Source organism: Petaurus breviceps, unplaced genomic scaffold, assembly GCF_028583685.1.
Source record: "Petaurus breviceps papuanus isolate PSGF00001 unplaced genomic scaffold, PetGlider_PUasm1.0 90750, whole genome shotgun sequence".
Classification (NCBI taxonomy): domain Eukaryota; kingdom Metazoa; phylum Chordata; class Mammalia; order Diprotodontia; family Petauridae; genus Petaurus; species Petaurus breviceps.
Window position 1 is genome coordinate 4353053 of NW_027187335.1, and position 14861 is coordinate 4367913.

At 36.9% G+C, this 14861-nt stretch overlaps 1 protein-coding gene across 5 annotated transcripts in view; it reads right to left on the minus strand.

Annotated features, from left to right (window-relative positions):
* Positions 1 to 3604: 3604 nt before the first annotated feature.
* STXBP4 (syntaxin binding protein 4) overlaps positions 3605 to 14861 on the minus strand; it is a 244315-nt gene continuing 233058 nt past the window's right edge. For all 5 annotated transcript variants that reach the window (XM_069067474.1, XM_069067471.1, XM_069067473.1 and 2 more), the window contains one exon: positions 3605 to 13846. In XM_069067474.1, the coding sequence (XP_068923575.1) occupies positions 13732 to 13846 (115 nt within the window). In that variant the 3' untranslated portion in view covers positions 3605 to 13731. The remainder of the gene's footprint in view (positions 13847 to 14861) is intronic.

Sequence of the window (14861 nt, forward strand, 5' to 3'; positions counted from 1 at the left end):
GCTTGTTGACTTTCTTCAAAGTAGCTACTCTAGAGACTCTCACCGAAAAGGCTACCATCAGACGAAATGCATAGAAACGAGGAAACTGCTTAAGTGTAGGTGACATCTAGGTGTGGAGCAGAGTATAGAGTGCTGGACCTAGAGTCAGGAAGACCTGAGTTCAAATCCAGCCTCAGACACGTACTAGTTGTGTGACCTGGGAAAGTCACATCACCTTTTTGTGCCTTACTTTCCTCAACTGTAAAATGGGGATAATAATAACACCTACTTCACAAGGTTGTTGTTAGATATTTGTAAAGGGCTTAGCACAGTGGCTGGCACATAGTAGGCATGTAATAAATAGTTACAGACACTAGCTGCATGACCCTGGGCAAGTCACTTCACCCTGTTTGCCTCAATTTCCTCATCTGTAAACTGAGCTAGGGATGGAAATGGCATCCATTAGACACTGGAGTGGCCAAGGAAGCTCAAAATGGGGTCACGGAGAGTCAGACATGACTGAAAAAAGACTGGAAACAGTGCCAGCCCACAGCAATATATATTCATAGTCTATTTCTTCCAAGATAGGAATGCCTGAACTGTGATGTATTTATCTTTAGTTCACTTTCTTATCCATCGCTTTTTTTTCACCATTCCTTCTCCCAACCTGCCATTTTAATGATGAAAGATTAATTTCTTCCCAATGCAAAAGAACAGCCAGATAATTCCAGTGGGTTTTGTTGGAGCAGTGAAAGTTTTTGCACCTTTAGAACACTGTGGCGAGGCACTGTTCCCTTGTACCAGATCAATTCTACAGTGGCATATGATTAATTAGTCTTGGCTTCAATGCTTTCTCCTGCTTTGAAGCACATGCTCTGGATTTTGTGGCAATTCATCTTTTGGGCTTTATTATCTACTCTTATCTGGCCTGGGTGATAGCAATAGCTGCCTAATTGGGCTCCCTCCATGCAGCTGCCAAATTTACATTCCTGAAGCACAGGTCTGGCTGTGTCATTCCACAGCTCAAGAAGATTCAGTGGCTGTCTCTAGCTTTTAGGATGAAAGGCAGACTCCTTGGTTTGACGTTTAAAGCTCTTTGCAGTCCAATTCCAATTCACCTCCCTACTTAGATTCCATATTGTTTCCTCAAGTGTTGTTCTACTTTCCAGGCATGATAGCCTATTTACTGTTCCCTACACAAGCCATTCTGTGTCCTTCATGGAGGGGTGCTCTGCCTTCTTACCTCATTACCTCTACCCTTTGGAATCCATATCTTCCCTTTAGCAAGAGCACTTCCTGATTCCCCCCCTCCCCTTCCACTGGAAAGGGGTCTGTATCTAGTCTGTATATATTTTATAATCAGAGGATAGAGAGCCAGTCTTGCAGGCAGGAAGATCTGGCATGGAGTACTGTATCTTTCACATAATGTCGGTGACCTTGGGCAGTCATTTAACCATTTTTTAAAAAATAATTATGAGCTTCAGAGAAGCACCTGTGTTGAGGCAGCTGAGTGACCTATGCTGGGCCTGGAGTCAGCCGCCTCAGATACTTATCAGCTTTGTGACTTTGGGCAAGTCACTTATCAGTTGTCTGTCTCAGTTTCCTCAATTGTAAAATGGAGATAATAATAGCATTTACCTCACAGGGTTGTTGTGAGGGTCAAAAGAGAGATCTGTAAAGGGCTTAGCACAGTGGCCGATATACAGTAGGCACTTAATAGATGCTTGCTTCTTTTCTTCCTTCTTTGACAGAGGAAACTACTTACCTGAAATTCCCTACACCAATGAAATTCAGTCCAGTCCTTCCCCCTACTTTTATTTATCTGTATACATAGTTTCTCCCTCTAGCAGAATGTAAGCTCCTTGAGGGCAGGAACTGTTTTTGCTTCCCTAGGGCCTAGCGTTTGGCTTTGCAGTGCTTAATCAATGATTTTTGAGCTTAATTTAAAGAACACAATCTAGAGACCGATTTTCAAATCCCACTTCTGATGCTCATTGGCTGTTTGACCTGGAACAAGTTATTGACCTCTCTGGGACTCATTCTCCCATCTGTAAAATGAGAGAGCTGGGGAGTAAGTAGTCTCTGAGGTCCATTCCAGTTCTAGACCTATGATCCTATGAATTCATTCTCCCTGCACTTTCATTCAAATTTTAAGCAACCAGAAACATTTCAGTCTACACCATACCTCTATAGACACCTTGTAATTAATGTTCATGGACAAACCTATGTAGTGCACCCATCATTTTAGAGTGAAAACCACTCTATCGTTAAGCAATCACTGGAAAGGGCTAATGTAGTCAATAAACATTTATTTTTTATTTCATTTTTAAAAAGTTTATTTATTTTTGATTTTCAACATTCACTTACATAAGTTTTAAATTTTCTCCTCCTCTCTTCCCTCCTCCCTCCCCAAGACAGCATGCAATCTGATATAGGCTTTACATATACATTCCTATTAAACATTCCTATTTTAACTTTCGTCATGTATAGAAGAATTATAATGAATGGGAGGAACCAAGAAACAAAACAAACAAAGAAAATAGTCTGCTTTACCCTTCATTCAGACTCCATAGTTCTTTCTTGGGATGTGGATGGCATTTTCTATTATGAGTCCTTTGGAAATGTTTTAGGTCCTTGCATTGCTGAGAAGGGCTAAGTCTATCAAAAGCAAGTCATCACACCCTGTGGCTGTTACTGTGTACAATGTTCTCCTGGTTCTGCTCACTTCATTCAACATCAGTTCATATATGTCTTTCCAGGTTTTTCTGAACTCTTGCTTGTTCACCATTTCTTATAGCACAATAGTATTCCATTACATTCATATACTACAACTTGTTCAGCCTTTCCCCAATTGATGGGCATCCCACAATTTCCCAACAAACATTTATTAAGCACTTACTCAGTGCCAGGGCTGGATAACATAAGTGCATTTAAAATACATCCATCTCCATTTAGATGACCATTGAGTAATTTTTCTCTCTTTGCAGATAAAGACAGATGACCTCAGCTCTGCCATTCCTGATTGACCCAGGTATTAACACTGTCTCTCTCTTAAATTACTTTGTTACAAGTTGCATATTCTCCCCACCTCCCACCCCAAGTTCCTTGAGAATAAGGATTACTCATTTTTTTGTCTTTTTATGAAGTATATGCATAATAAAAGTTTTCTGAATTTTTTTTGGCAAGAACATACCGATCATCTTTTTTCTTTTCCAAACTAAACAATAATTTTGTTTATACTGTAAAAAAGCACAGAAGGCAGTTGGAGCCAATTTGACCGAGTTAGGATCACACTCCTCTAGCAGGCTATACTTTCCTATAGAACTGGAGTCCCCAGGATAATAGGTAGGTGTCCTGGGTCCTTGACACTATCACTGTCCTCAGCAACAGATCATCTTTTTATCCAGATAAAAATGAATAGTTTTCTTCCAATATTCCAATTTAACTCTTACAGAGCCCTTACAGGTACAGCACAGTTTGGGGGATGGAAAAAAGCAGTTCATGGTGAGCTGAAGGAAAATATTTCCAGTGACATGTTCTGTTCCAACTTATATTGGGCAAATCTATAACAAAAGTTAGAGTTAAGTAGGATTCCCCCCCCCCCCAATGACTCAGTAACATATGGTTAATATGAAACTTTATTTTATTTTTATTTAATACAAGTAAGAATTGTTGGCAGTTTACATCTGTGGAACTACAAATGTTAAAAGCTGTACAGTATGAATCTACTATTTATGAAATCATCACTTGTCATTACATGAAGCTTTTCAGGTTGAAATGGTTCAGGCTATTTAGCCTGAACTTAAACTCCAAAGAATTTCTTCTCTCAAATCCTGTTCAACCTTGCAAAAGACATTAGACAATGTCATCTTCCCATTGTTAAATTTTCTTTTGGCTCCCTGCATCCCATACCTTCAGCAGAGGATTTCATAATGATTTGCATGTTTACTTTTAAAACACTGGCATTTCATTTAGTAGAGAAAAAAAAAAGTCCCCTCCCCTCTTCTGTGAGAAATGAGATAATGTTTCCTCAAGGGAAGATTATAAAAACTTTACTAAAAGCATTTAAAGCTTTCTAAAAACTTGACAAAATCATCTTTTAGTTTTGACAGCTGTTATTCCAAAACTGTAAACATTATTGGAGGGACTCTTTCTTAAGGTATGTTTCTTTTTGTTTCCTCTTTAAGCATGGGATGATACAAGGTTGTCCTAGAACTAACAGAACACATTTTAATGACAAAAGGCCTTTTACTCAGAGTTCTTCCTAAGTGACTCTCTCTGATTCTATTAATGCTTTGTTTTGCAAACTGGCCCATTACATCATAAATATAGGTAGGAAGAAAACAATGCAAATTATCAACTACACCAACAAAAAGGTAAAGAAAGACAAAATAATCAAATCTGAACATAGAGAAATTATAAAGAAAAGGTTGGTCCCAAAGAACAGGTATGTGGAGGCACCACCTTCTCATTCTTCTTTGCAGAGATGCAGGTCCATATGTGTGAAATAGTGCATGTAATGTCTGATTTTTTTTTTCAAAGCATTGATTGGTTTTGCTGAACATTTTTCCTAATTACTTTTTAAAAAATGTTATTATTATTTTAAAATAATGGATGGTTCTCTGAGAGGGGGAAGAGTGTAAGAGGAAATATAAATGCTAAAAAAATAAGATACCAATAAGATCTATTTTTAAAAAAGTTACATTAAAAACTCGATATATTTTTAGTCTTATTACATAGTGGGGAAATAGAGGCACAAAGAACTTGGGTCAGTCTTGTAACTTACAGTGATTCAGACACTCTTCTTTATTAATTCCAAGCTGTCACTATCACTTAGATCAAACAGAATCTATTTGATATCTTTATTAAAAATTCAGTGTGCTTAACTTTGATAGAGAAAACCCCCAAACAAAACATTCTTGGAGTGACAACCCTAAATTAGATTGTGGACAATCATTGGAAGGGAAAAGTCTTATCATACTTGTCAGTGTGAATTTGAAAGTGCGAGTCACTGCTTCCTACCAAAAGGAAATAGCCAGGGAAAAGAGAAGTATTTAGAATGGTCCTTCCCAATGTCCATGGCTATCCTTGCTCAAATGCAAAGCTGAAGATGCTTGTTAAAACAAATTTGATAAGAAAACTCAAGATTTCTTCACTCTAAAATGTGTGATGACCAAAAGAGAGGAAAGCTACAGTATTTGTTTAATGTAATAAATTCTTCTGTTCTCTATAGATCTGATAGGTAAACTATTCCTTGCTCTAATTTGCTTACTATATAACCTTTTATGTCTAAATCATGTACCCATTTTGACCTTATCTTGGTATATGTGAGATGTGGACCTATGCCTAATTTCTGCTGTACTATTTTCCAGTTTTCCCATTAGTTTTTGTTAAATAGTGAGTTCTTATCCCAGAAGCTGTAGTCTTTAGATTTATCAAACAGATCCTTATAGTCATTTACTACTGTGTCTTGTGTACCTAATCTACTCCACTGATCCACCACTCTATGTCTTAGGTAGTACCAAATAGTTTTGATGATTACTGCTTTATAATATAATTTTAGATCTGGTACAGCTAGGTCACCTTCCTTTGCATTTTTTTTTCATTAATTCTCTTGATTGTTTCTCCAGATGAATTTATTATTTTTTGTAGCTCTATAAAATCATTTTTTGGTAGTTTTATTGGTATGGCACCAAATAAGTAAATTAATTTAGGTAGAATTGTCATTTTTATTATATTAACTTGGCCTACCCATGAACAATTGATATTTTTCCAATTGCTTAGATCTGATTTTATTCATGTGAAAAGTCTTTTGTAATTGTTTGCATATAATTCCCAAATTTGTCTTGACAAGTAGACTCCCAAATGTTTTATATTATCTACTGTTATTTTAAATAGAATTTCTCTATCTCTTGCTGCTGAGTTTTGTTGGTAATATATAGAAATGCTAATGATTTGAGTTCATCATATATCCTGCAACTTTGCTAAAGTTGTTAATTATTTCAAGTAGTTTTTTACTTGATTCTCTAAGTATACCATCATATCATCTGCAAAGAGTGATAGTTTTGTTTCTTTATTGCCTATTCTAATTCTTTCAATTTCTTTTTCTTCTTATTGCTAAAGCTAACATTTCTTGTACAATATTGAATAATAGCGGTGATAACAGTCATCCTTGTTTCACCCCTGATCTTATTGGGAAGGCTTCTAGCTTATCCACATTACAGATAATACTTGCTGATGATTTCAGATAGATACTATTTATCATTTTAAGGAAAGCTTCATTTATTCCTATATTCCTAGTGTTTTTAATAGGAATGGATGCTGTATTTTGTCACAAGCTTTTTCTGCATCTATTGAGATAATCATATGATTTCTGTTGGTTTTGATACCGATACAGTCAATTTATGCTAATAATTTTCCTAATACTGAATCAATCCTGCATTCCTGGTATAAATACCACTCTGCCATACTGTATTATCCTTGTGATAAGTTACTGTAATCTCTTTGCTAATATTTTACTTAAAATTTTTGCATCTATATTTGTTAGGGAGATTGGTCTGTAATTTTCTTTGTTTTGGTTCTTCCTGGTTTATGTATCAGCACCATAATTGTGTCATAAAAATAATTTGGTAGGACTCCTCCATCTTTTTTTCCAAATAGTTTATTTAGCATTGGAAGTAGTTGTTCTTTAAATGTTTGGTAGAATTCACTTGTAAATCCTTCTGGCCCTGGAGATTTTTCCTTAGGGAGTTCATTGATGGTTTGTTCAATTTCTTCTTCTAAAATGGGGTTAAGTATTTTATTTCCTCTTTTGTTAATGTGGGCAATTTATATTTTTGTAAATATTCATCCATTTGACATAGATTGTTAGATTTATTGGCATACAGTTGGACAAAACAGCTCCTAATTATTGCTTTAATTTTTTTCTTCCTTGGTGAATTCACCTTCTTCGTTTTTGATATTAGTAATTTGGTTTTCTTTTTATAAATCAAATCAACCAAAGGTTTATCTTATTGCTTTTAAAAAAATAAAACTAGCTCTTACTCTTAGTTCAATAGTTTTCTTGATTTCAATTTTATTAATCTGTCCTTTGATTTTTCAGGATTTCTAAGTTGCTGTTTAATTGGTGATTTTTAATTTGTTTTTTTTTTCCTAGCTTTTTAAATTGCATACCCAATTCATCGATCTACTTCCTCTTTTTTATTCACATAAGCATTGAGATATAAAATTTCCCCTAAGTACTGTTTTGACTGCGTCCCACAAATTTTGGTATGTCGCGTCATTATTGTCATTCTCTTTGATGAAATAATTATTTCTGATTTGTTGTTTGATCCATTCATTCTTTAGGATTATTTAGTTTCCAATTAATTTTTGATCTATCTTTCCATGGCTCTTTATTAAATGTAATCTTTATTGCAACATGATCTGAAAAGGATGCATTTAATATTTCAGCCTTTCTGCACGGGATTGTGAAGTTTTTATGCCCCAATACATGGCCAATTTTTTGCGTTGGTGCCATATACCACTGAGGAAAAGGTATCTTTCTTTCTATTTCCATTCAGTTTTTTTTTTCCAAAGAGGTATCATATCTAACTTTTCTAAAATTCTATTCACCTCTTTAACTTCTTTCATATTTTGTGATTATATTTATCTAGTTCTGAAAGGGGGAGGTTGAGGTCATCCACTAGTATAGTTTGCTGTCCATTTCTTCCTGTAACTCACTTAACTTCTTTAAGAATTTGGATGTTATACCACATGGTGCATATGTTTAGTATTGATATTACTTCATTGTCTGATACCTTTAACAAGATGTAGTTTCCTTCCTTGTTTCTTTTAATTAGATCTATTTTTTGCTTTTGCTTTGTCTGAGATCAGGATTGCTAGCGTTGCTTTTTTTTTTTAAACTTCAGTTGAAGCATAATATATCCTGCTCCAAATGTGTTTCTTGCAAACAACATATTATAGGATTCTGGTTTTTTAATCCACTCTGCTATCTGCTTCCATTTCATGGGAGAGTTCATTCCATTCTATTTTCCCTATTTATACTTTTTTCTCTCTCTCCTTTTACCCTGTCCCTCCTCACCAATGTTTTGCTTCTGACCACAGCCTCCTTCAATCTGCCCTCCCTTTTACTTTTCCCCTTCCTCCCATTCTTCCCTATAGGGTAAGAACTGAAAGTGTATGTTATTCATTCTCTGAACCCACTCTGATGAGAGTAAGGTTCAAATAATGCTCATCCTCTCCCTTCTTCCCTTCTACTGTCTTTCATGCCTCTTCATGTGATATAATTTACTCCATTCTGCCTTCCCCTTTCATCTTCTTCCAGTACAATCCATTTTTTGTGTTTTCACCCCTTAATGGTTTATCATCACATCAAAGTCAACCACACCCTCAGTCTAAGTATACCCCTTCTAACTGCCGTAATAGAGATATTGTTCTTAAGAGTTACAAGTATTATGTCCCCATTAGGGATGTTAACAGTTTAACCTTATTGAATACCATATTTTTTTTCTTTCCTGTTTACTTTTTTATGTTTCTTGTATTTGAAAATCAAATTTTTGGTTCAGCTTTGGTTTTTTCATCAGGAAAGTTTGAAAGTTCCCAATTTCATTGAATGTCCATTTTTTCCCCTTGAAAGACTTTGCTCAATTTTGCTGGGTAGTTGACTCTTCTTTGTAATCCAAACATTTTGCCTTACAGAATATCATAATCCAAGTCCTCCAACCCTTTAATGTGGAAGCTGCTAAGTTCTGTGTATCCTGAATTGGCTCCTTGATATTTGAATTGTTTCTTTCTGGCTACTTGCAGTATTTTCTTATTGACCTGATAATTCTGTAATTTAGCTACAATATTCTTTGGAGTTTTCCTTCTGAGATTTCTTTTAGAAGGTGATTGTGGATTCTTTGTTTTTTTCTTTATACTTTTTTGCAGGGGGGGCTGCTTTTTTTTTTGGGAGGGCAATTGGGGTTAAGTGACTTGCCCAAGGTCACATGGCTAGTAAACGTGTCAAGTGTCTGAAGCTGGATTTGAACTCAGGTCCTCCTAACTCCAGGGCTAGTGCTCTATTCACTGTGCCACCTAGCCACCCCCGATTGTGGATTCTTTCAATGACTATTTTACCTTCTGGTTCTAGGATATCAGGGCAGTTTCCCTTGATAATTTCTTGAAAGATACTATCTATGCTCTTTTTTTTGGATCATGGATTTCATTATTTTCAATAATTCTTAAATTATCTCTCCTGGATCTATTTCTAGGCCAGTAATGAGGTATTTTTACATCTTTAAAATTTTTTTTTGTTTTGTTTTACAATTTCTTGTTTTCTCATAAAGTCATTAGCTTTTATTTGCTTCATTCCAATTCTGAAGGAATTATTTTCTTCTGTGAACCTTTGAACTTTCTCTTCCATTTGGCCAATTCTGATTTTTAAAGGCATTCTTCTCCTCACTGGCTTTTTGGACCTCTCTTGCCATTTGAGTTAGTCTATTTTTTAAGGTGTTACTTTCTTCAGTGTTTTTTTTTTTTTTTGAGGGGCTCCTTTAACAAGCTGTTGACTCTTTTTTTCATGATTTTCTTGTGTTACTCTCAATTCTCTTCCCAATTTTTCCTCCATTTCTCTTACTTGATTTTTAAAATCTTTTTTGAGGGCCTGAGATAATTCATATTTTTCTTGGAGACTTTGTTGTCTTCTTTGGGTTGTATGTTTCAATCTTCTTTGTCACCAAAGTAAGATTCTATAGCCTGATTTTTTCCCCACTGTTTGCTAATTTTCCCAGCCAACTACTTACTTGACTTTTTAACTCTTTGTTTTGTTAAGGTTAGAGTCTGCTTCCAGTGTGGAGAACGTACTGTCTGAAGTTTCAGGGGTTTTACACAGCTGTTTCCAGAGATACTTCTAAGGACTTGTAAATTTTCAGTTCTTCCAAGGTGATATGATCAAAGGAGAGGTGTTTACTCCTTTCCTGGCCTGCACTCTGGTCTGTGAGTGACCACAATCACTCTTTTCTGCTTTAGAACTGTGAGGATTCCCTCTCCACTGCTGCCACAAGCTCCGCCACACCAGAGCTCCTCCTCACCCCAGGACCATCACCCAGTGTTGTGACATAGATCCAAGGATGGACAAAGCAAGGGAATCCTGCCTCAGCACCAGCAAAGAGATCCCTGCGATTTCTCTATGATCACCCCACCATCTGTGGACACCTGGGGCTGAGACTGGATTGTGCTCCTCTTTCACTCAGGCCTGACAGACCTTTCCTACTGACCTTCTAAGCTGTGAGTTTGTGGGTTGAGAAGTCTGGAAACCACCACAGCTGCCAGTGATTCAGTCCCCTGAGATCCGCTCTGGGTCTGCTGTGGCCCAGCCTAGGCTGATGTGGGCCATGTTGGAGTGTACTCCTCTCTCAGACTAGTGCAACAGACCTTTCCTGTCAACCTTCCATGTTGTCAGGTTGGAAATTTGTTTTACTCTGTCATTTTGTGGGTTCTGCTGCTCTAGAATTTGTTGAGCCATTTTTTTAATAGGTATTTAGAGGGGTTTGGAGGAGAGCTCGAGCATGTCCCTGCTTTTACTCCACCATTTTGGCTCTCCCCTCTCCCCCAATCTAGTTTTTAAGAGTTGTTTTCTTCAATATTTTGTTTTCTTTTCCAAGCTATGGACTCTTTTTTCATAATTCTCTTGCATAACTCTCATTTCTTTCCCCATTTTCTTCTACCTCTCATCTTTTTTTGGGGGGGGGAAGGCAAGGCAATTGGGGTTAAGTGACTTGCCCAAGGTCACACAGCTAGTAAGTGTGATCAAGTGTCTGAGGCCAAATTTGAACTCAGGTCCTTCTGACTCCAGGGCTGATGTGCCATTTAGCTGCCCTTCTTATTTGATTTTTGAAATCCTTTTTGACTTCTTCCAAGAGAACTTTTTGGGCTTTAGACCAATTCATATTCCATGCTGAGGCTTCGAATGCAAACATCTTGACACCGTTGTACTCTTCTGAGTTGTTTTGATCTTCCCTGTTGCCATAGTAGCTTTCTACGGTCAGGGCTCTTTTTTTGTTTTTTTTTTTTGCTCATTTTTAGAAGTTGAGTTCTGCTCCTGGGGTACAGGCAGCACTGTCCCAAGATTCTTGTACTGGGGGCCAGGGATCTGGTCACTGGCTTTCTGCACTGGGGCCTCTGAGGCTGAAGGCTTTCCCACTGTACTAGGTTGGCCCAGCCTAGTTGTGTCTGTTGTGCCCTGGTTTCTGGGCTTGGCAGTTTGCCTGCTACTCTAGGGCTGAACGTTTCAGTTGGCCTGCTGTGCCACTGGCCCGCTGACCTGGGACTGTGGAGCCTCAGTTGCTGATCTGTACTGTGGCTAAGAGCCTCCCACTGGTTTGCCCAGATATCACCTGTGCTGGACTCCACTCCCATTTTACTCAAGTGAGACAGACCATTCCTGAAGTCCTTCTAAATTATCTTTGGCTAGAAAATCGTTTCCAAGGGAAACTGGGGGGAACTCAGTCAACTTCATGGCATCTCTTCATCTTGGATCCTCCCTCCTCAAATATTGGGTTCCTAAAAGCCACTCTGGCAGAGTACAAGTCCCTATAGGTCCCACCAAACCAGAAAGGCCTTAAGTATGGTCCCAGTAGCTTACTACACCTGATATCACCAACAGGCTGGTCCACATCTATCTCTATGTTTATATCTACATCTATATTTATATTTACATCTATAACTATAGCTATATCTATATGTTTAAATCTATATCTGTTTATATCTATGTCTATACACATCTATATCTGTGCTAGGTGGCACAGTGGATAGAGCATATGTTATCTCCCTCATTAGACTATAAACTGCTTGAGAGCAGGGCCTATACTTCTCTTATCTGTACCTCCAGCACTTAGTACTGTGTCTGGCATATTAATGTGGCACTTGATAATAATTATTGAATTGCAATATTTGTACATAGTTGTTTGCATTTTGTCTTTCTCATCAGACTGTGAACTCCTTGAGAGCAGGCATTAGTCTTGTTTGTTTATTTTTGCCTTTTTTTTTTTTTTTTTGGTATCCCCATAGTGTAGCACAGTGCCTGGAATGCAGCAAGTTTTAATAAATGCTTGTTGACGTGACCCAATGGGGACTATAGTTGGAATCTTGCAGCACCTCAGAGCCTTAATTATGATCACCAATTATCATTTTACTGCAAATTTAATAGAGATTTCTGGCTGCTGGAAGGTAGACAGAAACCAAGCTTTATTGCCTTGCATACCCAGATTCCTTTAAAACCCTCATGGATTAAGAGTCCCATATCACAATGAAGCTGGTTTTAAAACAAAGCAGGTTAAGCACCTAAGTATTCATTGCCTATCTTTTTCATCTGGCTTTGTGTGAGTATGTATGTTTTCCCCTTTTATCACAATGTGTTAGGAAGGAATGGTTTGGAGCTTATTCAGCTGCCCCTTACTTTTAAGATTATTCTAGGAGCCATTATTATAATAAAGTATAATGAATAGTTTTAAGTATTGGGCACTTAAAAAACACCACCACAATACTGGAACTGTGATTTCATCAGTGTAATAAGATCCTGGTGAGGAACTCGCTCTCCTAATGCAAAGGGAAGCTTCTCTGCAGCCTCAAGTCTTAGAAAGTTCCTTCAGGACCCTGAGAGATTAAGGGTCACAAAGTGAATAGAATCAGAGATAGGCCATGCGCCCAAGTCTTCCAAGTTGGAGGCTGCTTTCTATTCGCCATTCCCTGCTGTCACTCAACAGGCACTTAAAACACATTTACTGAATAAATGGATGTAGGCATGAGTGAATGGTAGAAACCCAGGTGGCCAATACTGATTCTTGTGTAGGCAATGAGCTCACCATGAGTATGCAGTGCATTTGGCTGGCAAGTTCTCCTTCTGCTTGCTCCCCTAACCTCAAACCTAAGGAAGGCCACTTCAACGTTAGGTACTTTTCTGACTGAACATTCAGTTTTAGTGGGAAGGTGCTAGAAAAAAATTCATGAAATCTTCCTCTGCCTGGTAGGGAAATGAAAGAAAAGGGAAATAGAAGGAAAAGGTATGAACACAGTAGGCACATTTTGTTGAATGGATGAATGAATGAAAAAGATGCCTCACAAAAGGAGTGGAATTATGCAGAGAGCATGGGTGACTCATATATATCCTCTACTATCTAAGGCCACTGGGTGTATAGAAATGAAACTAGCTGCTGGAATAGCATTTATGAAATGTTGTTTTGTGAACTCCCGAGTATTTTCAGATGGACATTTTAGATGCTTCCTCACTTCTGGAGGACAACCAAAGCAATTTGGACTATAAATTATGAGACATTAATGTAAAGAATTAATGCATTATCAAATAGTGTTTCAATGAAAATGTGAAAACATTCATATATTTTTTCAATAGATTTAAATACAAATAATTTTCAAAGTCATATAGCTTATTTCCAAAGGAAGAAATAACTGCTCGTATAATTTTTGCAAAGATTGAATTCCCTGACATTTAGAAAAATCTGAATGAATTATTATTTTTTAAAAAGTGATTAGCATATCATTAGTGAGTTATCCTATAGGTAAGTGTTGAAATGAACTGAATAGGAAATGTGCATAGGAAACACTTACATGGGATGTAACAGAATACATTCATTGCCCCCTATTTCACAAGTTCTGCAAATGGTGTAGAGTCTGTCCCCTTTGCATACCAGATGTCAGTTTCACTAGCTCAAGCTATTTTGACAATGATGTTACTCTATTCTGAACAAGAAACTTTCAGTTCTTTTGGTTGGGAGGGTCTCTAGGGCAATCTTCTTCATTCTCCTCCAAGCAGGACAAGTTCAGTGCACTTGTCACAGGGTGGATCCATGATGTAGTCTGTGTTACATGACTGAAGAGAAACAGAGAAAACTGTAAGAATTTTCCAGATAATCATCTTAACCATTCATAGAAATATTATTAAAAGTTAAATTGATTCTCCACTGTGGTCTCCCTTTGAAAAGATTTCTAAGTGACATTCCTTACTTGGAAATGTATCAGAGAAAACAAAATGATAAAACTCATCTGGTGGAATTAAAAACTAAGAATGTCAAACAGAACAATTTTTTGTTCTTTTTGAATGATGGGGAATGATGGGGACCTAATGTTGCCAAACCTTTAAATTATGCTAGGAAGTAGTAACTATTAAAACTCTTTGGCATTGGTTAGCAAATAAAAAAAGTTATCAATGAAACAGACGATGTAAGAAAGAACAAAGAGTAATTTAAAAACGTTAGTTATTTTGGATTTTTTTTAAACCAAGGATTCCAGCTGTTAGGGGTAAGGATGTCAAAAGTTTCTGGGCAAAGTGGGAAGCACTTGGACAGAAGTGAGTACATCTTATACAGAAGCTGTAATAAGCTCCAAAAGGATACATGATCTAAATATAAAAAGTCACACAATAACATGTGACTATGTAGCAATAAATAACAAATATATTAGATATATATAAATAAGTGTATTATAATAAATACATATCAGTAATAAATAAATTAGAGGAGACTGGAAGGTGGTTCCTTGCACATCTATGAGGAAGGGGAGAATTCTAAACTAAATGATACAGAGATGATCTTAGAAGATAATCTGTACTACTCTGACTACATAAAATTGAAAAGATTTTGTACAGACATAATGCAGTTGAAATTAGAAGAAAAGTAGATAAGTCGGGAAAAAAAATTTTCAGCAGCAATAAGAACTAAAGTATTCCTTGAAGACATGTGGTCAGTGGATATGAGCAGGTAATTCTGAAATGAAGAAACGGAAGCCACAACAATCACATGAAAGAATGCTCCACATCTTTAAAAACAAAGAAAAAGTGAGTGGGAAGAGTAGGAGGGAGTCTCTGGGAAGTGATTGTGATGTAAAAA